The 26,784-nt window shown below is 36.6% G+C and overlaps 1 protein-coding gene across 2 annotated transcripts in view; it reads right to left on the minus strand.

Annotated features, from left to right (window-relative positions):
- ERP44 (endoplasmic reticulum protein 44) overlaps window positions 1–26,784 on the minus strand; it is a 63,971-nt gene that overhangs the window by 32,836 nt on the left and 4,351 nt on the right. Inside the window, exons 2-3 of one of the 2 annotated variants that reach the window (XM_045840634.1) lie at window positions 3,029–3,101; window positions 1,479–1,518 (exon numbers count right to left, since the gene is read on the minus strand). The exons of the other annotated variant lie outside the window; for it this stretch is intronic. Of the exons in view, the coding sequence (XP_045696590.1) occupies window positions 1,479–1,518; window positions 3,029–3,101 (113 nt within the window). The remainder of the gene's footprint in view (window positions 1–1,478; window positions 1,519–3,028; window positions 3,102–26,784) is intronic. 2 annotated transcript variants of the gene reach the window in all.

A 26,784-nucleotide genomic window follows, 5' to 3' on the forward strand; every position in this document is an offset into this window, starting at 1 on the left:
CTATGCACCCCAATGTTCATAGCAGCACAATTTACAAGAGCCAAGTGCTGAAAACAGCCTAAGTGCCCATCAGTAAACAGTGCCTCAGAAAACTGTGGTACATTTACACAATGGAATACGATACAGCAGAAAGAAAGAAGGAGCTCCTACCCTTTGCGACAGCATGGATGGAACTAGAGAGTATTATGCTAAGTGAAATAAGCCAGGTAGTGAAAGACAAATACCATATGATCTCACCTATAAGTGGAACCTAATCAACAAAACAAGCAAGCAAAATAGAACCAGAGACAAGGAAATAAAGAACAAACTGACAGTGACCAGATGGGAGTGGGGAGGGAGATAATGGGGGAAAGAAGGGTCAAGTCAAGCAACATGTATGAAGGACCCATGGACAAGGACAACAGGTGGCTGGGGAGGACTGAATGTGGGAGAGGGGTGTTGGGCAGGGCAGGGGAGAGCAATGGGCAAAAAATGGGGCAACAATAATTGAACAATAAAATTTTAAAAAAATAAATAAATAAGATCTTAAAAGAAAGAAAACAAATTAGGGTTTTAAGATGAAGGGAAAACTGATCCAATTTGCATTTTAGGAATGACCGCTCTGGTTTACTTTGTAGAAAAGAGAATGGAGATACAGAAAACTAGAGGCACAGATAGTAAATTAGAAAACTGTCCCAGGAATCTAGGTCAAGTACAGGACTATGGCCTGAAAAAGGGTAGTGCTAACTAGTAGGTGGTAAACCTATGGGGGTCAAATAAGACATAGATAGTTTAGGAATAAAGACTATGTGAGTTTTCCAACTTCTCACTAGCTGAACTCCCTCCCTCCTGTCCCAATGCCACATTGTTAAACATCCACGACCTATTATGCCCTTGTTCTAGATGCTGGGAACACTGAGTAAGACATGATCTCTGCCCTCACAGTTGGTTTGCTAGCACATAAAGATAAAAGACAGAACAATGTAGTAAGAAAAAAAAAGTGGTACATAAGGTACTATAGGAACACAGAAGACAGAATCTGATTTAGACAGGGAAGGAGGCTTCCTAGAACTAGTACTACATGGTATACATTTTAAAATATCAATATTATTCCTTCTAAACTCACCACACCCACACCCTCCTGCAAACACTGCCCTGCGTCCTCAATCAGGAAATTACAATGTGCTCTCTTGTTTGTGGTGTGCGTGTATGTGACAGAGAGAGAGAAGGGTAGAGGTGGAGAGAGAGAGAGAGAGAAAGGGAGATTTCAGCCTTTATGTTACCTGTTTTTATTTTAAGATGTGGGATAATGGAATCAGGTATAATTCTCTCTTAAAACATAATGCTCACCAAATTAAGCTCCTTCATTGTGAATGAACCTCATTTGATTTTGTGTATGGAATGCTGTCGTACAAAAGAAAAAGGCTCCCCACTCACCCCTTTCTACCAAAGAAAAATTCACCATTAGCAAGTTAAACCACAGACATAAGATTACTTACCAGTCAGCATAAAAATTTACTAAAGCAACATCAGCATTGTCTGAAATTGAAAAACAAAACCAAACAACCTAAGTTATTTGTGTCTACATAATTTTGACATAATTAAAGATGTGGTTTTCATCATGGTCTTTTTCTATTGCAAGGGCCCACTAAAAATACATAATGACAAGTTACCTCTTGCTTAGAAACCCATGCACAGAGTCTTGGACAATTTAATAATCCATTTCTGACCTTCCATATTTACAATAACTGAGAATTAGCTCTGCAAGTGAAATCCCATTTCACAGAACATACTGTAAAAAATAACTGAGCTCCGACGCCCCACCTGGTTGTAACACGTAATCTACTACTGACAGTATTGGGTAAAATGTATTCTTTCTGGTTCCTATCCACTTAACAGTTACTCTCTGTTACAAAAATAACTTAGTATCATTTGTGTGTCCAAATATGAAGACATATGAAAGATATATTCATTCCTTTCCCCTAAACCTAATACAGACAAACAAAAACTCAAGTACTCACAAAAACAAAACACAAAGATATTCTAGAATTTGGAAGAGTAAAGGAGTGAGAATATGTGAGTTTCAATTCTCTTCTTCCTTTTTTAGCTTCTGCTTATTCACTCTAAAACAGTGGTTCATAAACTGTGGTCACCAAACCAAGAAGCACCAGCATCACATAGGAACATACAGAAGTGTAAATTCTTAGGTGGAGCCTAGCAGTTTCTGTCAGAAACTGGGGGCCAGGCCTGCAGTACAGATAGTAATAAGTCTCCAGTGATGGGGATATATGGGAAAGTCTACAGAACCTCTGCTCTAAAGAGATCCCATCATGTGGAGGTGGACTTTTAGTACTTAAAACCAGTTTCAAGAACATAAAACAATGTGTGGTACTTGATAAATAAATCCCCTTCACCTCTATTTAATTTTGGGGTTTGTTCTGCTCAAACCAGTAGGTTGAAATGGAGTGCTTAAAAAAAATCATCTATGCACATTGCAGATTTTCTGCAATCTCCTAAATCGTGATTTTCAGTCAATCACGTTACCACCTTCCCTGCTACTTTTAGGAACAAAAAATGTTTTATCTAAAGTTAACTGTATCCACAAGCACACAGTCAGCAAACAAAGTATTCAGTGAAACACTGAATTTCATTGGACCAATGACAACAAAAGAGATCAGAGTAGGTGACTTAACAGTTTAAAGACACAAAAAAAACTTAGCTGTGTACTAAAGTCATTAACATTTAGTACAGCACAGTGAAAACTGCTGGCCTCTAAGTAGGCTTCAACAAAACACTTTAAGGATTGTTAGGAGTGGTATTTATGACAAGGCAGGGAAATAAAATGGGACTAAAATTTGCTTGCAACGCACCAAAAGAAATTTTACTAAAAATTAAAACCAAAAGTGCTTTGTTAATTCAGTGAACCATGGAATTAATCAGAATGTCAGCTCAACTGTCCCAGATAATTGAGATTTTATTTTATTTTTGTACATAAACTAACTCTATTTATAGAGAAGAAAGTGTACTTAAAAGATATCAAAGTACTTACTTAAAATGTCATCTATATTCTCTGTATCAAGACTTGTTATTTCAGTTGTTACAGGAGTAAAAACCCAAGTTACCTGGAAATTTCAGAAAAGTGAAATTAATGAATGTTTCCACAAAAGGCAAATAATGCAGAAAGTCTAAAAAGAAAATTTATGAATAAAGTTGGTTCCATTTCTTACTTATGAAATTATCCATCAGTTGCTTTTACTCTGTATTACCTACTCTAACCCTTCACTACAATCAATGAAATTGGAGAAGTACAAATTCTCAAGTCTGGCAACTGGTCAAATAAGAGTTCCTATACTTCCAAATATATAAAAGAGATTATTTCTAAGTAACTAAGTAAATTGAGAATTTACTCACTCTGTTAAATACTTTCAACAACTTTATCTCTACAATGCCAAAAGGAAAAAACTGACACATGATTACCAGTTTGGAAAGAATATACAACCAAAGCTAAGTTTGCTGATTCTATCTTGCCATGTTTGTAAGACAAAACGAAATAATGAAGAGAATTCAAAAGACTTCTAATTGTGATCCAAAAGCCCTTCTTGCCTCATTTTCAGTTACTGGTGGTAACAATATATTAAGTGAAAGGCCATTAAAAAGAGAGTAAGAATGTTTTGCTTCCACTGTGATGTGTCTGAAACATAAAATTCATGGAAGAAAATCTCAGCCTGCCATCCACAAGACAAAGAAAAAATACAATGTCACACTAAATTTGCAACTGTTCACTTATTTAAAAAAGTAATCTTTAGTGTATTTTATCTTTAGGCTCCATCTTTAATACACCGTGTTTTGATGCCTGGACAGCTCTTTGTTCAAACCATGGCTTGTACACGGAACTTCAGTCACGGAGCCACTGCTCTTTACTGAGTGCCAGGTCACGTCAGGTCCCAATCAGGGCACTAAAGACTACTCCTCCGCCCATCCTTTTCATGGACACTTCAGAACTCACAATAGTTACAACTCAAAAGTTTCATAATTTACCTACAATTCAATTTCTAAATGGTATAAAGAGACATGTTGATGCTAGTAAATAAGGCCAGCTAATTATCTGAAATATTGCTATAAATTTATTTGTTTATTAGAAAAAGCCTAAGAATAACACGAGACTTATTTTTCAAGTTACCACAATAATGTAGCCAAAAGCTAACTAGTATTTCTGCTACCCACCAATAAATTATACTATCCTAAAAGTAAGCTAGATCATTTTAAAATCCTGAATATTTGACCCATATAACTAGTTTCATTATTTTCAACACCTCAGTACCTATAAAGATCAGACTTCCCTTACTACCCATACCTCAATTAACAGATCCTTCCCTGATCGGTGTACAACAAGCTCTAGATAACTGTGTAACCTTTAAAAGATAAACTAAGGCATATTAAAATTTTTAGGAGTTTACTTGAGCAAATATCAATTCAAATCAGGCAGCATCCAATGTAGCAGATAAAAAAAAGAACTCCGAGGAGCTGTAGAAAATAAAAGACTTATGGGCAGCAGAGGGTGGGAACAAGGAAGTTTTAGCTAGGCAAAAAATAGTGAGTCGGTTATTACAAAGTTACTTTCCTTTAGGGGACGGCAGGGGCCTAGCAGGCAGATTACCTAACTAGTGTTTATCATACATTCCTGATTGGTTAAGATTACATTTCTGAGAGCTATAATTCTGTTTGGTGATGTAAGGCTTTTAGTCCTGCTGTCTTGTTTTTTTGTTTTCTTTTTGGTTGTGTTTTGTTTTAATCCTCTCCTGAGGCCATTTTTTCACTGCTTTTTAGAGAAAGAGGAAGGGGAGAGAGCGAGACAGAGGGAGAGAAACACTGATGTGAGAGAAACAGTATTTGGTTGCCTCCCGTATGCACATCAACTGAGGATGGAACCTGAAACCTAAGTATGTGCCCTGACAGGGAATCAAACACACAACCTTTCAGTGTATGGGACAGCTCTCCAACCAACCAAGTCACCCAGCCAGGGCTGCCAATTATATTGGTCAGCAAGACTGTATATTGAAAAATAATTCAAGATGATGATGCAAAAACATCATAAAGCAACAAAGTTGGTCATTATCAAAGTCGAGTCATTAGGTAACTCAACAGTCATTTATATTTATACGGTGTCCACTAGGTACTACTGAGGGCACAAATCCATCAAAGTACAGGTATGCTCTACCTCAAGGAGCTCTCAAACTTTTTGAAGTTATCACCTATCAAAATAAATGTGTACAGAGAACTATATTCTAAATTTAGTTGCTTTTACATGGTAGGTAACAACAAAAATGATGAACCAACAATCAATTTGGCTGTATAAATGGTGTGCAAATAAGCATGCAACTGATTAAGAGTATTCAGCTAACTATTGAGGCTACAGGGCCCAAAGCAAAAAAACTCTCTGACCCAACAATCTCTGCGCCCTGTAGGGTGTAAAGGAGGCATTTATCATTAAAATTTCTATTAATATGTAGTAATAGGGGAAGGACAGGTTGTTTATTTGAATTGTTAGCAAGCTCCACTAGACTGACAAATTGCTTCTTTTCACATCAGCCCTGGGCAGAAACAAGGTTCTCCTGGGGAAACATCTTTATTGTCAAATGCTATAGCATTTAAGTGAAACAAAGACAAGTAGCTCTACACCAGGAAGGAATGAGATGAATCATTAATTTAATTTTTAAATTTAGACTTGAAGTAAGATTCTAAGTTTATTTTTTAAAAAGAAACAGCAGCCAAGGCTGGTGTAGCTCAGTGGATTGAGTGTGGGCCTGCAAACCAAAGGGTCGCCGGTTCAATTCCCAGTCAGGGCACATGCCTGGGTTGCAGGCCAGGTCCTTAGTAGGGGGAGTGTGAGAGGCAACCACACATTCATGTTTCTCCCCCTCTCTTTCTCCCTCCCTTCCCCTCTGTCTATAAAAATAAATAAATCTTTAAAAAAAGAGAAAAGAAACAGCAAAATTCTACCCAGACATTTTGAATGGAAGATGGTAGTAGTCATGGAGAATACAGCCTCTAATAATGGAATGTTTAGGCAATATATGTAAATACATATATATATAAACATGAAGTATTTTACAAATTAGTCATTCTTTTCAGTTCATTAGCTCATTTGCTTGCCAAAAAAAAAAAAAAACTTCAGAGGTACCTTTTGAGTTTTCTTCTATGATCTTCTATAAGTCATTAGATAATTCCTTCAACATGCATTTCTTATACCAAATATTAAACATCCCAGTCTATATCTAGTGATATATCTTATATGAAGGCACATCAATGAAATGGTGAACATTGTACCCAAATTCATTAAAAAAAAATAAAGTGACAGTCTAGCTTTAAATAGGAGCTTCTTCAGCAAGAATATTTTCTTCCACTACATGAATTTTAAACATTAGGTGTCTCTGGGAACTAAAAAGCGTTTCTTTCCTTAGATTTCCCGGTACCTTCCATGACCCCTACCTGGCTAGTAATGGCAGTACCCTGGGTGTGCTTCCAGAGCACTTCTGAAGGACCCTAGCAGCCAGCTCCTTTTCCCAAAACACGTCCCACAATTTTCCTGCTTCCATCTCTCTGTGTACATGGTTCCCTCTACCTGGAGTGTCCTCTCTTCCACCACTGCGTAATTAGTCCTTCAATCATAGAGTCCCTTTTCCATGAAGCTCTGTGTATTTTTCCTGGTCAAAAATGCTTTTTTCCCCCTCAAAAGCCTGATCTACTCCATAGGGGTAGGAAAAGGGAAAACTCAGGCTAGGGAAATAGGAGTTATTATGAAATTAAAACTCTAGATTAGCCATCAAGTTGAAACAAGATAAAATGAAAATATGACTATGTGATAAAAGGTAGTATTTTAGAAATAAATTGCAGAAAGGTTTTTTATTAAGCACTCTTAGTGTTAGGTCAAACTTTGTTACAGTACTAACAAATATACAGGCTACAACGCTAGCACACTCGAAATGTTCCGATGCTCACTGAGAAGCCCCAGTGCTACTCCTTTAGGAAAACCATTAACTGAGTAAGTCACTAACCCAACAGGATCTTCTTCAGAAGTACAAACTCACACCATAATACATATTAGAAGTGAATTACTATAGCTTCTTTGTTCATAATTTTATCAATCAGTAAATTTCCCTAGTACATTAAGATCATTCAGGTTTTACCATTCAAATATACCCTTAATGGGCACTACTATGACACTCCCTTCAATCCAACCCGCCCATAGAGGCCAGGCTAATCTTTTTGAATGCTGATTTGCATCTGTTCATGCCTCTGCCCAATAAAAACCTCCAACGGTTTTTCACTGTCTATAATATAAAAGCCTAACTCCTTAGCCTATCATTTAGGGCCACTCACAAACTAGCTTTCCTAAGTCACATTCTAATGTTCCCCATCTATACTCCAACCAACAAATCTAGTTGGCCATATACTCTAGCTTGAGACAAACCCAGTTTATGCCTGTTGCCCTGAAATACTATTAATAGCGCCACCCCTTATCTAAAGGGTCCTGGTTTGGGCAATAAGTTATATGGCCACCCTATTTACAGCAGTCCCTCAGTAATTGAGAGGAATTGTAACAAGCTCTTCACAAAATCCTAAATAGAGAGGAATACATAGGGGCTGAGATACAATGTCAAACCAATCACTAGCTTCATTCATTGACTTTAAACACTAGGCTCTTAGCAAGGGTATAAAATCAATAACTCAGAAAAATTACTGCATGACCCTTCAAAGGTAACTTGCAAATGGTCCAAATCCTATAGATTACAAATTCAAGCATGCAAGGCATCTACAGTACCTGCAATTCCTAAAATGTGTCTTCTTAATCACCTCCATACTTGGTTCATGCAGCTTCCTCTGCTTGGAACACCTAGGAAAGCTTACCTAGTTTTCAAGACCCAATTCAAAAGCTACCTTTTCTCTAAAGACTTTTCTGATTGTACCAGACAATAGTGATTCATTTCTCTTTCCTCTGAACCCTGAGAGCACTTTCTGTAGGGTGTTAATATTCCTTTCCACATGAGTTATTTGTTACCTTACCTCCTGCAGGTGACTCTGAGTACCTTGAAAGTAGAGACTGTACCTTAATTTAATTTCATGTCCCACAGATCACTTACTACAGTATACTGTTTGTATACAATAAACACTCCAATATGTGCTAAGTGAATGAATGGGCAGATTATATGAATACACTAAGAATATCGAGGTGCTGTTGGAGTTGAGAAAAGAGGGAAAGATGTTCAGAAATAGAAATAGCCAACAAACATTTTTACCATGTTTGAAGACAATAAGGTCATCAAATAGGAACTCTACATTAAAATTTGTTTTTAATAATGTAGCGGCAAAAAGCACAACACTAGGTGATTCATAGCCTCAGATTTAGAGGAGATCTTGGAAGCGACCCTCCCGCCCACTGCAGAGACCCCTCTACCTCACTGTTTAAGAGCTGTCATGGCCCCTACGAACACCCTGTGGTTCCCTGGGCTGTGCTCCAGCATGATTTCCAGATGCTTCAGCACACGGAATACCCACATTTAAGAACAGTTGTGTCACATTAGATAAAACTCCAATACTTCTTGTACAGTCCTATTTTAAGGTTGTTAATTCAGTCATGAAAATACATCATTTGGGACTCTCAGGATCAGAAGCTAATAAAGTATCAGGCTGAAGAGATTATTAAATATTATTTCTGTGAGCAACATTTATAGTTACAAGAGTATTTGCTAGGTTTTGCTTTAAGTGTTTTATGAGAAAATCTTAGTAAATCAGTTTAGAAAACAAGATAGTATTTCCAGTGAGTGAGTTTGTTTTAAAGCTCAATATCTTAAAATCCTGCTATTCAGAACAAATAGTGATCCCTGAGCCAGCAGCTCTGGCATCAGTGGGAGCTTGTGGAAAACGCAGAGTATCAGGCCCCGCCCCAGACCTACTGAATCAGAATCTCCATTTTGATAAGATCCTCCAGAGACTCCTATGCACGTCAGAGTTCAAGAAACACTGCTTAATAGAACAAAGCTTTTACTCTACAAACAAGCATGCAGTAAATTCATTTTAAACATTACACAAGGTCTTCTGGTCCTCAAATATGAACACAAGAACAAGTGAGACTCATCTGTGAGAATTCTGTATTGACGTGCAAATTAGTGAGATTTTTTTAAAAATGTGGAATTTGTCATCTTATTGAAAACTTACACAGATGTTAAGTTTTAAAAGTACACTACCTTTTGCTTAGATAGTTCTACATCAAAATCACTGACATAAAATACAAGTTTCAATAGAAAATGTTTCCTTCCCTGTGGCATTACTGTTCTCCATTGGCATTACATCTGCTGGGCATTTTGCATTAATAGCTTAGTGTACTTTTATGACATCTTTCATTTCTGTGCTTTCTGTTGGGAGCTTCTCAAAGCCCGTTACAAAACTCTGTCTCTCCTGTAGCAAGAAGTAATACACCAACTCCCTTCCATTTCTAATCCAACTGACAAAGCAGCCTCCCACCTGATGTCCCAATGCCACAGGACCCAGACTGCTTCTCCTCCCTGAGTCCACTTCTCTCACCCTCAGTTCTGTATTAAGCTGGTAGGCAGCAGAAGCCTAGAGGTTTGCGGTGGCGGGAAGGAGCTAAGAGATATGAAAGGTCCCAGGAGAAAAGAAGCTGAGGCTCACAGGCACTGTAAGAGCCTTGAAGCTGAGTTATCAATCAAGGCACATTTCACTGTTAGTATTCCCAGAAGCGTTATAATGAACTAGAAGTTCAAAGAGAGGAGAAAAATAGGACTAAGTGCAGAATAACACGAGGAAGCTACTTTAACCCTTATATTACTCAGTGATAACAACCAACCTTCCTATAATATCAGTGCAACCCATTTGGACAAGTGAGAACCAATCTGCTTTTATAAGGAAGCAGAACAATGACAACATTCTTCACTAAATAACTTAAAACATGGTGGGTGCAAACATGTTGGGAAAAACAAATTCTATGCAAAAAATTCAAATATAGATAATATAATCCCATAACTCAAGTTATACCAGCAAAAGCAACCATAAAAAAGAAAAAAGAGAAATTTGTTGCAATTCATACTTTTTCCTGCATATTAGTTATTTGGTTGTGCATGGATTTCCATTAAAAACTAAAGTCGTCTGTGTTTTGTCCTTCACTGTATTCTAAAAATGGGATGAACTAATTTATCTGGAATAGACAGTGTACTTCTCTGACCTTCAGAGAAGAATGCTCTTGTTATAAAAAGCTTTTCAAAATGAGGAATGAACTTCTCAATGTGTGGAAAGGATTTTTGTCTTAAATTCACTATATACTGTTCCTCTAAAACCCAAACCTCTAGCAATGGTGGTTCTAACAAAGCATGGGAACAGGGAAAAAATTCAAGATGAGAATTGTCTACTTCTTTTTCTATATACACTCTAGAACTCCAGGGTGGGGTGGGGGGTGGTATATGTGTATGTGACATTGTTCCTTTCATCACTGTCTCCCAACTGGTACCTTGCACTGGATTTTGTAAGTAACAGTCCAGAACAAGTACTTGCAAATAGATGTTAACAGAAAAAAAACGACGGTTTTCTTTGTGCTATACTGTAATTCTTGCCCAGGATGCCTGATAAAAGAAAGTTCCCTTAAGAGAACCTACATATATTCGTCTGTTAGTTACTCTCTTGTTCCACAAATAGTTCACTGGGTCATCTATTATGTGCTAGACACTGTACTAGGCACTGGGGATAGGGGGGCAAATAACATTACATAGACGTTTATATTACATTTATCAAGATTACCAAATATTTCACTTTTGGATTAATTAAAAGAAAGGGGGGAGGTTCTCTCGCTCAAGTATTTTAAGAGTCATCCATAATTCCGGAAAAATTGTTCTCTCTTCTTAAAAGAAGATAACCACTGGGCACCGAACACTGAGAATTACATAGTATGTCATACTCTCTTTTTGCCTAGGCTTTCGAGAAGCTTTGAATTAATCTTAATGCAGAACTGCATCGACACTGTTATTGAACAATCTTAGTCACTGAAAGTGGGACAACCAGATATTAATGCATCTTGATATGATGCAATATAAAGAAACAAGTGTCTTTGTTTGCAGATGATATGATAATCTAATGTTGAAAATCCAAAAGAATTGACAAAAAAAATTCCAAGAATAAACCATTTTGGCAAGGTTGCAAAAGACAACATTAATATACAAAAGTCTACTGTTTTCCTATATACCAGCAATAAATAAGTAAAATTTGAAATTCAAAACACAGTACCATTTAAATTGGCACCCCCTCAAAATGAAATATCTAGTATAAACTAACAAAATATGTACAAGATCTCTATGAGGAAAACTACAAAATTCCAATGAATAAAATCAAAGAGAGGACTAAATACATGGATAGTTATTCCAGAAAAACTCAAAATTGTCAAGGTTACTTCTTTCCAATTTGATCTATAGATTCAGTGTAACCCTAACAGAAATTCCAGCAAGTCATTTTGTGGCGACTGAGAAGTGGACCACAGAGTACAGGGAGAGAACCATAAGACCTGGAATAGCCTGCACAATACTGAAGGACAAGGACAAAACTGGAGACTGACACTACTCACCTTCAAGACTCACTATAATGCTATGATAATAAAGATACTGTGCTACTGGGAAAAGAATACACAAACGATCAGTGGGAAAAAACAGAGAACACAGAATCAGACCCACATAAGTGGAATGAACTGATCTTTGACAAAGGAGCAAAGGCAGTACAATGGAGGAAAAACAGCCTTTTCAACAATGGTGCTATAACAACTGAACATCCACATGAAAAAAAATGAATCTAGACACAGACCTTACACCCTTCACAACAAATGCATAGACCCAAATGTAAAAACACAAAATAATAAGACTCCTAGAAGGTAACACAGGAAAAAATCTAGATGACCTTGGGTTTGGTGATGACTTTTTAGATATAATGCCAAAGGCATGATCCATGTAAAAGTGAACTGATGATCTGGACTTCATTAAATTTAAAAATTTCTGGTCTGCAAAAGACATTGTGAAGAGAGGAATATGACAAGCCAAAGATGAGGAGAAAAGACTTACAAGAGACATATCAGATACAGGACTGTTACCCAAAATACACAAAGAACTCTTAAAACTCCACAGTAAGAAAACAAACAACCTGATTTAAAAGGGGGCCAAAGACCTTTATCAACAGCTCACCAAAGACACACGGATGGCAAATTCAGGATATGAAAAGATGCTCCACATCGCATGTCATCGGGGAAATGCAAATTAAAATGAGATACCACTACACACCTATTAGAATGGCCAAAATCCAGTACTCTGACACCATCACATGATAACAAAGTTGTGGAGTAACAGAGACTCTCGTTCACGGCTGGTGGGAATGCAAAATGACACAGGCACTCAGGAAGACATTTCGGCTGCTTTTACAAAACTAAACATACGCCTACCACACAATCCAGCAATTGTGCTCTTTGGTATCTACTCAGGAACTGAGAACTTATGTCCCCACAAAAACCCGCACATGGATGTTTAGAGCAGCTTTATTCATAATTGCCAAAACTGGGAAGTATGCAAGATATCCTTCCTGAATTCAATGGACAAACCGATAAACTGTGGTGCATCCATACAATGGAATGTTACTCAGCACTAACGAGAAATAAGCTACTAAGCCATGAAAAGATACAGAGGAAACTGAAATGTCTATTACAAAGTGAAAGAAGTCATTTACAGGAACAAGTATAAAGGACACAAGGACAAAAACTAGGGCTGGGATGGGAGTAAAAGATAGAAAATTGTACTTGAACAACAATTAAAATAAAATTTAAAAAAACAACAAAGTGAAAGAAGTCAATCTGTAAAGCTACATGTTATTTGTTTCCGACTATATGACATCATATGAGAACAAGGCAAAAAAAGGCAAAACAATAGAGGTAGTAAAAAGATCGGTGTCCAGAAAGCAGAGACTGATGAATCAGCAGAACACAGAGGGTTTTTAGGCCAGTGAAACTACTTTTTGTATGGTATTATAATGGTAAATACATGTCATTACACATTTGTCTACACTCACAGAATGTACACCAAGAATGAACCCTAACGTAAACTACAGACTCGGGGTGATAATGATGTGTTAATGCAGGCTCATTAACTGTAATGCATGTACCCCTCTGGTCGGGAATGTTGGTTATGGGAGGCTGTGCCTGTGGACAGGCAGGGACTATATTGTACACATAGGAAACCTCTGTACTTGCACTCAATACTGTTGTGATCCTATAATTCTTCTAAAAAACAAAGTGTATTTTTAAAAAGTATTATACCTTATCTCACTATCAATGCAAATAAAGCTATTTTCCTAACTACCTTTATGCAACAAAAGTATTTCATTAACTACTTTTATTGTTTTCTAATTTAAGGAATAACATTTAGATGTACACACATGAACACATATAGCTTATTTCTTTCTGCCCACAGTTCTATGTATATAGAGATTTAGAGTCAAAAAGAAGCACATAGGCTGCAGTGGGTTGAACAGGGTTCCCCCATATTCATGTCATCCAGAGCTTCAGAATGTTACCTTATTTGGAAATAGGTTTCTTGCAAATGTAACCAGTTAACAATTTCAAGATGAAACCATCCTGGATTTAGGGTAGGTCCTAAATCCACTGATTGGTGCCCTAAAGGCAGAGGAAAGGACACAAAAACACACAGGGGAGATGATGATGTAAAGATGGAGGCAGAGATCGAAATGATGTGACCATAAGACAAAAAATGCCAGGAGCCTCCAGAAACTGGAGGAGGCACCAAAGGGGTCTCCCCTAGAGCCTTCGGAGGGACAGTGGCTCTGCCAGCACCTTCACTTCAGAGGTTTGGTTTCAGAACTGTGAGAGAATAAATTTGTATTAGGCTATCAAAGTTGTGCTATTTGCTGCAGCAACCCCAGAAAACTAATACAGGGAGGCAAAATCACATTAGCTCACATTTAAGAACAAAGTACATATACAAGAGAAGTCATGACCATTTATGTATGTATTTGCCAAAGCAAATATAAGACTGGCAAGAAATCTTGACCATTATTGATCTTTTGTGTGATAATGACCTTGCATCTGAAAAAACCTAAGACTTTTATAAATTAATAAAGAAGTTATTTTACTGTGGAAACGTCTTTTTGCTTTATTTTATTTTACTTTTGCCAAGGAGGTGTAGGTTTCATAGAATTTTATTCATCCTTAGTACCCAGTATGATGCTTGACATATGGTAGAAACTCCACAATGTTTGCCAAATGAACAAACAAATTGAACTGAATGACCTTCAAGCTCTTTCATTTTTAGACATGCTACAAGCCTATGAGACCACAGAGGAGGTCCACCTACTTAAAAGTGGGAGAGGCCATGAATGACATTTATTTTGCAGTTAGAGTAGAAGGCATTTTCTAAATCTTTGCATGAAAAGTGCAACTCAAATTATGACAGTAAAAGAGATCTATTTTAAATAGAAAAACACACATACAGGAAGAATTCTAGAGACCTCCCTCCACCCCCCAGCAAAAAACAAACAAACAAACAAACAAACAAAAAACCTTAAGAAAAATGCCTGCCCTGCCTAAGGACAAACTAGCAAGTAAAAAAGTGACAAATTGATTCACAAGTAAATTAAGAGAGTAAATACAAAAAAAAAAATACACCATTGGTTTCCAGTTTAAAAAGGGAGGGAAAAAAAGCAAGTCTCAATCAACTGAAGTTCACATCCTTTATTATTGTGGGATGGGATGAGCATAATTTTCCTATTTATCACCAAGTGAAATGAATGTAGCAGTTCCAATTAAATATTTATTTATAGTAACTCAAAACAATAAAGTTTTCAGATTAAGAATCTATGTGAGCTAGACAGTCTCCTAAATGGAACTCTCTCAGCAATCTAATAATCAAATGTGAAGGCCACAAAAACATATTTTATAATTTCAAATTTTGTTCTCAACATGAGCTCTATAGATAGCAATGAAATATAGGACCATATACTATAAGATTACTTAGCTATAAATTATCAATATTACTGTTTAATTTATCATTACCCTAATCAATCCTTCAATTTCTAACAATCTCTCTGGCCTCTACTTTATTAGGTCAAAACAATAATTATGTAGAATTACAAAATAGAGGGGGCTCTAGTTTATCTAATCATATACTATTTCCTTGCCTCCTCATACAGGACTCTTCCTGACAGCATCCCTGGCCGAATGGCCATTTAGCCTAATTGAACACTTCCTATGATAGCTTGCAGGACCGACCAACCCACTATAAAAGCAGTGCCACTCGGAAGTTCTACCTTGTCAGGCTGAACATCTGTCTGCTCACCTTTCCATTCACACAGTCACCACAATCCTATCACGTACAAGAATGTATCCTCCTACTTTCTGCAACTTATATCAGTACCTGGATAAGACCCTATTGGGATGGAAGCGCTGAATCAGGTATGGCCTGCAGGGAGTTCAAAGGCACATTCTGTCCTTCAAGGGCTTCATGACCACGCATGAAAAATCAGCACACAAGATATAAGATACAAGTACTACGAGGCTTACAGAAAGTAGACTAGAAAAATTTAGAGAGAAGGAGGAAAAAGGCAAAGAGCACTATCTGGGTTAGATAAGCAGAGTAGTTTCCGTGGGTGGAGTGAGTAGCAAAGTGTGGCTATGGAAGTTCGTGGGGTGCAGCATTGGAAAATGAAGTTGGAAGGTTAAGCTGGAGCCAGACAGTTAATGAAAAAACCAAAGTGTCAGGAGAGTGAGTATAATACCCTGGAAAGCCAAGAGAGGGGTTGATATGTACTGTAGCAGAAAATAATAAGGGAGACTTCTCATTAAAAAAGGAGCATGATGACTTCAAGACTTAAGAAAGATTAGTGTTCCATGCTTTATGACAAAGACTGGGGAGAGTGTAACAACAAAGAAAAACCAGGGCCTGCAGTGAGGTGAAGATTTGGAGAAACTTTCAGAAGAAGGACAAACAGGTCATGAGAGCCAACTAAAAGGCTGAGAAGTTCAATGAGCCAGTTACAAACCTAGGTGACTGGCGGAACTGAAAGAGGAATAAGACTATTTGGGAGAAAGAATTTCTTTTTAGTCACTGATCTATTGCAATGTCACTATTTATATACCTTACCCAGTCAATTAGAAAACAGCTCACAGAGATGAGGGGCTTTCTACCAACTAGCATGAAGAATTTGGAAACTGTATTTGACTACTTTTCATATACCCAGCACTAAAGCACCAAGACAGTCACTGAGCCCACGGCACTAACCAAAGCATCAACAACTCCCAAGCTACTCCAGTCTTCAGAGAGGCAACAGTTAAAGCTGCGAGTTACAATGACTGGATGACAAGGTATGATGGGAAGGGAGAAAAGAAGCTCTTAATACATTAGATAATACCCACATTTACCTCCTCACTGTCATCTGTCTCTTAAATGTAGGCCTTTTCCCTTTATCCAATCAGTGAGGAACAGGGAAAGAAACACAGAGAAAGAGAAGGAACTACTGGAGCATAAAAGAAGCAGGAAGAATAGCATTTCAAGAAGAAATGGGGTAGGTTACTATAAAGTGCTATAAACGTTATAAGCAGAAGATTCACCAAGGGTAGTATAAGTCACAGTTGGGAGGCCACAATTACCTGGGGAACACATCACAATCACTGTTTTTAAAAGTTCCATCATATTTGGTAGCCTTCAGTAAGGCAGGTAACAGCTTCCTTCATTACGAACTTTCAGTCGACAAACTTCAAAGCGTCCAAGCATGCAGATCAAGCACAAAGCACAGCCAGGCAGTCTCCTGACGGCCAACAAGAGGTGCCAGTAGCTGTCCCATGTGATGTGTCACTGTGGACTTAGGAACTAGGGTGTTAACAAACATTATTTCGGAAGCTAAACATGAAGACAAATGCTTCTTTATATTTTTTAGTGACTTTTTAGGGAAAAAATGGTTATACTAACATACCCATTTGGCTTATATGAGTAGTATTAGCTTTAAATACCTTTAAAACACATACTGATATGAATTACCGCAGTCCTGAAAAGTGGGTTATAAACTTTGATAATACAAGGACCCTGTATTTCTCTTAGAAGAAAATGTGCCATGAAGACACTCTCCCTCCTGAAACCAAAAACCATTTAAACAACCTGAATAAAAGTGCATTTTCAGCCATTAAAAAATACCTTCTATCTTTACAATATTCAGGGATATTTGTTAACTCATTACAGTAAGTCCTCACTTAAAGTTGTGGGTAGATTCTGTGACTTTAAGAGAAATAACATACAACAAAACAAATTTTGCCATAAGCTAATTGAAATAAACAAGAGTTAAGTTTCTACAGCATCTCATCAACTTTATAACAAAACAACAATGAATAAAATGACATTACTCGAGGGCTTGCTGTACTTCAAATACTGTTATGACCCAAAATAAATACCAGAATCTTCAAAAATCATGTCATGTAGGAATACAGACAAGCTCTTTGCTAATTTCCTAATATCACAATCCATTTTTCCTAAGAAGTAACAGTCATAAATGATTAAGGGAAGTTAGTACTACAGTACAAAGCTGTATTCCCCAAATAAAGTAAGCTAAAAAAGACCTTCACTAGGGCATCAAATACAACAGACTTATGTACAATTAACTACCTCAGTCATGTCTAGCCAGGTGGTTCCTCTGGCCTCATGGGTCAAATGAGAAAGAGAAGACTGAAAATCTGATTATTTTGTTACAGAACATTAGATTCTCAAGGTATTTCTTGAGGGCTCATCTTATTATATATTTTTTTTAATTCTCACCAGAGAACATTTTTTCATTTCCTTTAGAGAGAAAGGAAGGGAGAGGGAAGAAGAAAGAGAGTGCGCGCAAGCGTGATGTGAGAAACACTGACTAACTGCCTCCTGCATGCACCCTGACGAAGGATCTAACCTGCAATTGTGCATGTTACCTGACCAGAAATTGAACCTACAGCCTTTCAGTATACGGGACGACACCCCTGCCATCCAAGCCACACCGGCCAGGGCTTACTATATATCTTAAATCACCCTTTTCTTCAAGAGAATAACCAGTGTACATCAAGGAAGGCTTTATAACAGCATTGTGGACTAGAAACCACAATCGAACCTTTCTCTAACCAAGTACCCATCTTCCCACCCAATGGGAGGGCTTTGTAAATGTATTCATGAGATTAGAAAAGCTAAACCATATATATAATGGCCTTTTCTTGATCCAAGTTAAAATGCCCATCATGAACTACCTTATATGGCAATTAAGTTCTCACCAAATACCTTCATCACAGTATCTAAATTCAAAAAGATTTGTCCTAGCCTCAGTTTTCATCAAATCTATAATCAGATTTAGCTTAAATAGCCAGAACTGATTAAATTACACATATTACACATATGTAGTAGATATTACACATATTTTGTGTAAATAACTTTACACCCCACTAAAAGTAATATTAAGGGCTAACTATGGTATATAAGAGGCTTATAGGGAAAAATGAAACTATAACCAGCAATTTGAAATTTTCCACCCTTACACAAATAGCATTTTTATTTTTGCATCTTTTTGGTGAACAGAAATCTGCTGTGATAATTTTCTCTTCCCTTACTAAATAAATTCAACTAGAGTAAAATTATACATTTCTAAAGAAATGTCATCATTTTCCAAATATTTTGTCAATTACAACAGTCAATGATATATTTTTTGAATGATTTTTGAGCATACAAAGTAATAGAAATGATGCTTTTCTATGTGGAGCAAATGATACCTTTCAAATAATAGAGCTTAAAGCATGTTTCACCACTTTCATTTATACCACTTACAGGAATTCATCTGCTGTTGTATTAAAAGCAGAAATTCACATCAAGTTAGTTATTTATTTCTATCAATCATAGTTACTTTTGTCACTATTTCAAAACTTACCAGGGAGACAAGTTAATAAGCACTTTAAGAAACCACTAATATTTAGAATCAGACTTTAAAAATAAAACTTCTTATTCATTTACTCATTTCAGAGGGTCAAAAAAGATAGTAAAAGCACAGAAAGACGGTCAGCACAAGCACTATCCTCCTCCAAGGTACTTTGTCAACTACGTAATGATGACTTTATCCATTTGACAAGGTTTCCTTCTCTATTCATTACCTTACAAAACAAAAATGTGTCCTGTATACTAGGTGATACAAAATACTTTATATTTCAACTTTACAACCATGCAAAATTATCTCCACTTTTAAAGTAGAAAATTTGAAGATCAGAAAGATAAGGAAATTTGCTTAATATCAGATAGCTACAAAGAAGCAGATAAGGAATGAACTAGGCCTTTCCAGCTTTGAGGTCACTCTCCCTTCTAGTATTGCCAGCTATCCAGGAAATCCAGATGTAGAGCTACTTCCATCATGCACCAACTCTCCCTAGAAGGGATGTATATTGCATACCTAGGCTTCCAGTGGAAAAATCCAAGTAACAAACACATGTTTGAAGCATGTGACAATATTCCAAAGTAACTATTTGTATTTACTGTTCACAAATAAATGTATCTATTATCTTTATGTTATCATAGCAACTCTGAAGCTGAAGTAAAAACTACATTGTCTCTATTTTATAAATAAGGAAAGTGAAACTTTGCAATAACTGACATATGTTAAGTGCAAATATTTGTTAAACGATAAGATTCAAATAGGCTAAAAGTAACTTATCCAAGCTAGTGGCTGAACAGGGTTCATCATTATATAATGAATATAAGTACAACTAAATAGAGTTATAAAACAGACCTAGGCAGATAACTTACTTAACAGTCACATTGTTAGGCAGTTTTTATGACAGTGCAATTATCACCATTAGAAGACCATAGGAGCTGGAAGCTAGTCATGCCAGCTCATTACTTCACTGCACACAATTTTAATACCAATGGATGGGCAATTTTAAAATTACAAAAAAAGGGAGCAATTCATTCACTCATTTATTCACTGATTTTTTCATCTAAACATTTCTTAAGTACCTAATATGTGGCAGAAATCAGCAGTTAACATGCCTACAATGTCCCATGGACACACTCAGAGTCTCATTTTGTCTTCCCAGAACTCTTGTAGAAGAGGTTTTTATTCCCATTTGATAGGTGAGAAGATGAAAGCACAGAAGGGTTAAATAACTTTTAAAAGTTAAATGGTCAAGCTAGGTGTCATTTCCAAGTTATAAAAATACAAGTACATGTACACGTGTGGACATCTTTTTCTTCTTAAGCCCCATGTAACCAGTGGTCTACCACGCTGTGCCAGAATCAAACAAGAGCAGGAGCCCAACCCTCCCTTGTCCAAAATGTACATGTCATTGCTAAAAGTCCTTTCAAACATACATAGAAAAAATAGAAGGACATACAGTTGACCCTTGAACAGCAGAGGTTTGAACTGCATGGGCACACTTATACATGCTTTTTTCTTTCAAAAATATGTATTTCCATAATGTATGGAAATTTCCAATGTATGGAAATACAATCTTTCAAAAATATTTCCATAAATGTATTTCTCTTCCTCATGATTTTTATTAACATTTTTCTCTAGTGTATTTTAATGTGCAAATACAGTATCTAATAAAAATAACATATAATATGTATTAAGCAACTGTTTATGTTATTGGTAAGGCTTCTTGGTCAGTGGTAGGCTATTTGTAGCTAAGCTTTTGGGGAGTCAAAAGTTATACAAAGATCTTCAACTATGTGTGGGAAGGGGGTCAGTGATCCTTATTCCCACATTGCTCAAGGGTCTACTGTACATAAAATGTTATCAGTGGTTAGGGTATGCACTTTTTCCTTCATATGCTTTTTTTTTTTTTACCATGAAAGTATACTGCTTTCAGGAATCAAAAAATGCATCAGAAAACCTTTTATATTAACATTTTAAGTTATTACAACTATAGGTTGTTATCCACCCTGTCAAATGAAGAGAACGTTTTTAATTTTGTGTGCCGGGGTCATTCTGGGGTAAACAGTCAAAGCTACTCCCAGCAGCAGCACCTGGCCAAAGAGCTAAGGAGATCAGTATTACCAGCAACCCTGTTAGGAAGTTCTACCTTACTGGGTCAGATCAGCAATTTCTTAAAAATAAAATAAAGCACGGAATAGGACAAAAAAAAAAGAGGAAAATATCAGGAATCAATGTACATAGTAAGAATAAGTATAGTTTTACAAATGTATGTTTTGGCTATGTGACTTAAATCTTCTAATATGCTACAGTAGGACAACCACACTGTTCCCTGAAAATGCCTGGGACAGCCCACATTAGGGCTAATGCCCCTCCCTGGACGGCTATTCCCCCAGGAAATCCAAATGACTGTCTCATCTTATTTCGAGGCTTGCCTTCTCCGTGAGGCTTTCAAACTAAATTCCCCTATGCATTTCTGGTCCTCCATACCCTCCTACCTAGCTCTACTTTTTTTTCCCCCCAGTACACTTAACAAAATTATTATTGAGCACTGAACCTGTATAAGGTATTGTACTAAAGAACAAGATCTAAGGATAAGAAATTGAGATACATTTTTACCATTTTTTGTCCCACAAAATCATAGAGGCATGCAAATAACCCCTTCTATAATTCAGATAAAATACTTGCATTACTCCCCAGAAGTTAATGGGCAAGATAACAAAGGTGAAAAACAACATATCCAATATCTAAGCCCAAATCTGACTCATAAACAAAGTATCTTCTGAAAGTTTTCTTTTTAGTGGATATACTTGCAAGTTATCATTAAGGGAATAATATTTCACATTACTTCTGGGAGATATCCTAAGAACAGAGTATAGGCACAGTTAAATAAACTGTACGATCACTGAAACAAGTAAATCATACTTTAAAATGTAGCCCAGTTTTTGTCATTATTTGCAGATGACATCATACTGTTTGTAGAGAACCCTAAAGATTCTACGAAAAAACTACCAGAACTGATAAATTAATTCAGTAAGTAGCAGGATACAAATAAATATTCAGAAAGTGGTTATATTTTTGGCCATAGCTGAGTAGCTCAGTTGGTTAGAGCATTGTCCCCATATGCCCCAGTTGCAGGTTTGATCCCTGGTCAGGGAACATACAAGAAGCAATCAATAAATGCATAAATAAGTAGAACAATAAACTGATGTTTCTCTCAAATCATTCAAATTTTAAAAATAAATAAAATTGTTGCATTTTTATACACCAATAATGAACTATCAGAAAGAGAAACTAAGAAAACAATTTCATTTACAATTGCAGCAAAAAATAAATAAATAAAATTTATTTATTTTAAACTTATTCTAGGAATAAATTTAACAAAGGAGGTAAAAGACCTATACTCGAATTTTTATAAGACTCTGAAGAAAGAAATTCAAGATGACTCTAACAGATGGAAGCATACACTGTGCTCCTGCATAGGAGGAATTAACATCATAAAATGTCCATCCTACCCAAAGCAATCTACAAATACTCCAAAAAATCACATGAAAGCACAAAAGAACCTGAAAAGTGACAGCAATCTCAAAAAGGAACCCTGACTGGCTTGGCTCAGTTGATTGAGTGTAGTCTCACAAAACAAAAGGTCCCTGGTTCAATTCCCAGTCAGGGCACGTGTCTGGGTTGTGGGTTCAGTCCCTGGTCAGGGCATGTTTGAGAGGTGGCCAATAGATGTTTCTCTCTCACATGGATGTTTCTCTAACTCTTTCTCCCTCCTTTCCTCTCTCTTGAAAAGTTAAAAAAAAAAAACTTGAAAAGGAACAACAAAGTGGGAAGTATCACACTACCTGATATCAGACTATGCATGTAAGCAAAACAGCATGGTACACAGACCAATATGCCTGACTAGAGACCCCAGAAATAAGCACACACCTATATGGCCAATTAATCTATGACAAAGAAGGCAAGAACATACTAGGAGGTAAAAGCAGTCCATTCAATAAATGGTGTTGGGAAAACTGGGCAGAGATACAAGCAAAAAAATGAAACTTGGCCACGTTCTTGCACCATATACAAGAATAAACTCAAAACAGATCAAAGACTTAAATGTAAGACCTGAAAGCACGAAAATCCTACAAGAAAATATAGGCAGTACAATCTCTGATCTCTCTCAACATTATTTCTTCTGACATATTTTTGGGGGCAAGGGACACAAATGAAAAAAATAAAACAAATGGGACTACATCAAGCAAAAAAGTTTTTGCACAGCAAGGGAAACCATCAACAAAATGAAAAGATAACCTGCTGAATGAAAGACAATTGTCAATGATATATCCAATAAAGGGTTAATATCCAAAATTTGTAAAGAACTCAGACAACACCAGAAAAACAAACAACCCAATTAAAAAGTGTGCAGAAGACCTGAATAGACACTTCTCCAAAGACATACAGATGGCCAATAGATTTATGAAAAGTTGCTCAACATCACTAATAAGCAGAGAAATGCAAATCAAAACCACAGAGATACCATCTCACACCCGTCAGAAAAGATACCATTAATAAATCAACACACAGGTGTTGGTGAGGACAGGGAGAGAAGGGAACCCTCATGTACTGTTGGTGGGAATGCAGATTGGTGCAGCCACTGTGGAAAACAGTGTGGAGGTTCCTCAAAAATTTAAAAATGGAATTGCTGTATGACCCACTGATTCCACTTCTGATATGTATTCAAAAAGACCCAAAGCGCTAATTAAAAAGAACAGATGCAGCCCCTCGTTCACTGCAGCATTAGGTACAATAGCCAAGATATGGAAGTATGCCATCGGTAGATGAGTGGATAAAACAAGTGGCGATACATAAACACAATGGAACACTCGGCCATCAAAAGAATGAAATCTTCCAGTGTGTGACAGCATGGATGCACCCAGAGGGTATTAAGCTAAGTGAAGTCAGTCAGTCAGAGAAAGACAAACACCGTATGATATAATTTATATGTGGAATCTAAACAAGAAAATAAATGAATACAAAAGTAGAAACAGGCTTAGAGAAACAGAGAACTGATGGAAGCCAGAGGGGTGGGAGTGTTAGGGGACAAGGTGAAAAAGAGTGATGGCATTAAGGAGTGCTAATTGGTAGTTACAAAATAGGCACGGGGATGTAAAGTGCAGCATAGGGAATATAGTTAACCATACGGTAATAACTATCTGTGGTGCCAGGTGGGCACCCGAATGTCTACCTGCTGTGCTGTACACTTGAAACTAATGCAAAAAAGAGTGTTAAATGCAAACTGCAATTTAAAAAAAACTAAATTAAATTAAAATCTCATGGGAAAAAATGTAGCATAACTTTTATAGCTCTAAGGCAAAATTAAGGTCTCTGAAACTGTTCATTCAAAGATTAAGCAAAGAACCAAGTACTTTGCAACACAGTGGTAATTTTGTTAATTATAAACAGATCACAAGACTTTCTAAGAGAATTAGTATTCATTCTCATAATAAAAACAGGTGCTATCTACAGAGCTTGAAGGATGAATTGATTTGAATAGATGTTTCCTAAGAAATTACTTGGACTACAAAAAGAAGTGGCTCTTCTTTGTTCTTTCTCACCTCTTTCAGAATGTGAAGTCATTATAGAAGTGTGAACTTCTGACCAGCCAGCAGAGGTTTTACTGCAGTTAGGCCAGAACCATAGGAATAAAGTCAAAGGAATTGAGAACGTCTAAATTTCTTCTCTTGGGATAACTCCAAATCACATTCACACGTGACACTGTTCTTTCCGCAAAAGAGATAGCCTTCTATTCTGTGTCAGTAATTTTTTAAAAGTTAAATTTTCCCCTGCATTTCTCAAAACTTCAAATAGAACAGCAAAATAGCAGGCATGTAACTATGAGAGTACCTTGTTCTAAGGTCCAAGAAATTATAACTCTGTTTAAGACTTATGCATGAACTCTACTCCATCACTAAAGCATACTTTCTTCACATTTTAGAGTTGGCTCAAATTTCTTAGCAAACTGCTTTAAATAGTAAATATTAGTCTGTCCTCATGAGCTCATAACATAGCCATTTTAAAAGAGGCAGTAAGAGATGCACATTCATTTACAGGTCTAATCAAATTAAAAGGTGAGCTCCTGGCAAGGGTAGCCTTCTGACACCCAAGGCAAAAAGACATATCTACAGGCCATCTTTTTACAGGTAATTTTCAAATTAAAATGTAGCTGTGCTCTTATTCAATAAAATTTCCTCTAAAGCAGCAGTTTCAACCTTTTTCATTCCATGGCACACATAAACCAATTACTAAAATTGTGTGGCACACCAAAAAATATATTTTTTGCCAATCTGACAAAAATAAATAAATACAATTTTCATTCATTCATGCCAGATGGCTATTGTTGTGTTGGCTGTTGTCATTTTTTTTAATTTGAAAGTCTAAGGGAAAAGAGATCAGGTATTACATGTTTTAAAAATTCCTGCGGCACACCAGTTGAAAATCACTGCTCTAAAGTATCGTTTCTAAAGATGTTGCCCTTAAAAGGGATTTTACTAGAGACAAATTGCAGGCCCTCATATCACAAAATCTCAGTCATATTCCATTCCATAGACTCCCAAAACAGCCTATTCAATCTCATTCAATTTTTAGTTGAAAAACTTTGGTTTCAAGAAGGAAAGTGACTTGCCCTTTGAGAAGAATCAATGCTAACACTCAAACTTTTATTTTCTGATTTTAACTAGTATTCACTGGTACTTCCCTAAATGTGCTATCAGACAACCAAAAGCCAAATCCCTGCTCACTGATAAGGTGCTGAGATTTTCCAGGTTACTGCCCTTGTACAGACAAGATACATGTTCAAGTTTTGAAACACTACTGGAGGCATTTTCCACATTCTTTACCTCGACTTTGTGTTGCTTTCTGAGACAAAGCAAGAGTGAGGCTCTAAATGAGAACTATTCAATGACACTTTCTGCACTGATATAAATGTTCCATGCTCTGTGTGGTTCAATACACTAGCCACTAGCCACATGTGACTGCTGAGCACTTAAAATGTGGTTATGGTAACTGAGAAATGCAATTTTATATTTTATTTCATTTTAATAAATTTAAATTTACAGGACAACTCTAGACAACTGTAACTTCAGTTATTATAACTGCATGGTTTTCATACTCCTTCCCACCTAATAAACTGAGTAAGACACTGATGGTAGGGTCCCTCAAAAATTAAAAGGCCCCAATTCCTTTTTGCCAGGGTCAAAAATTCTTTTGATTCCTAAACAAATTCTTTCAATTCCTTTTTCTAAGATCTCTTAAATCTAGTTACCACAGGTCCCACTACTAGGCTCTGATGATCTTAAGGAAAAAAATGTAAAAAGAACTGGGACTCTGCTATTACTCGACAATTTTCCTTAGCTCAAATACTAGGATGGTTTTTTGAGATTTCTTCTTTCTTTTTATTACTTTCATCTAATATATTAATAATGTTTGTGTCTACAAATGCAGGAGACTAAAAATTAGAAGCATTAAAATGTAATGCTCAAAGTTCTACATAATGAGAAAATCACGGGGCTGGAAAAATCAGAGATCTTATATCACAATATCACCAAGGGAATAAAGCAGTTAGAATTTGATTGCAATATTCTGAAGGACAGAGCCAAGACCTGACATGTAAGACACTACACAAGGACTTCCACAAAATGGAGCTTTTCCCTCCTCTCTTGAATGCAGTAATAGGAATGGTGAGAATCCACTAAAGAACATGATCTTTATTTTGGTTAAGGTAATAATGAGCTGTTCTCATGTAAATAGGCCAAAGGGTCTGCTAGCTTCTTTAGGGCC

This window comes from Phyllostomus hastatus, unplaced genomic scaffold (assembly GCF_019186645.2).
Source record: "Phyllostomus hastatus isolate PE091 unplaced genomic scaffold, TTU_PhHast_1.1 phas_contig_34, whole genome shotgun sequence".
In the NCBI taxonomy this organism is placed as follows: domain Eukaryota; kingdom Metazoa; phylum Chordata; class Mammalia; order Chiroptera; family Phyllostomidae; genus Phyllostomus; species Phyllostomus hastatus.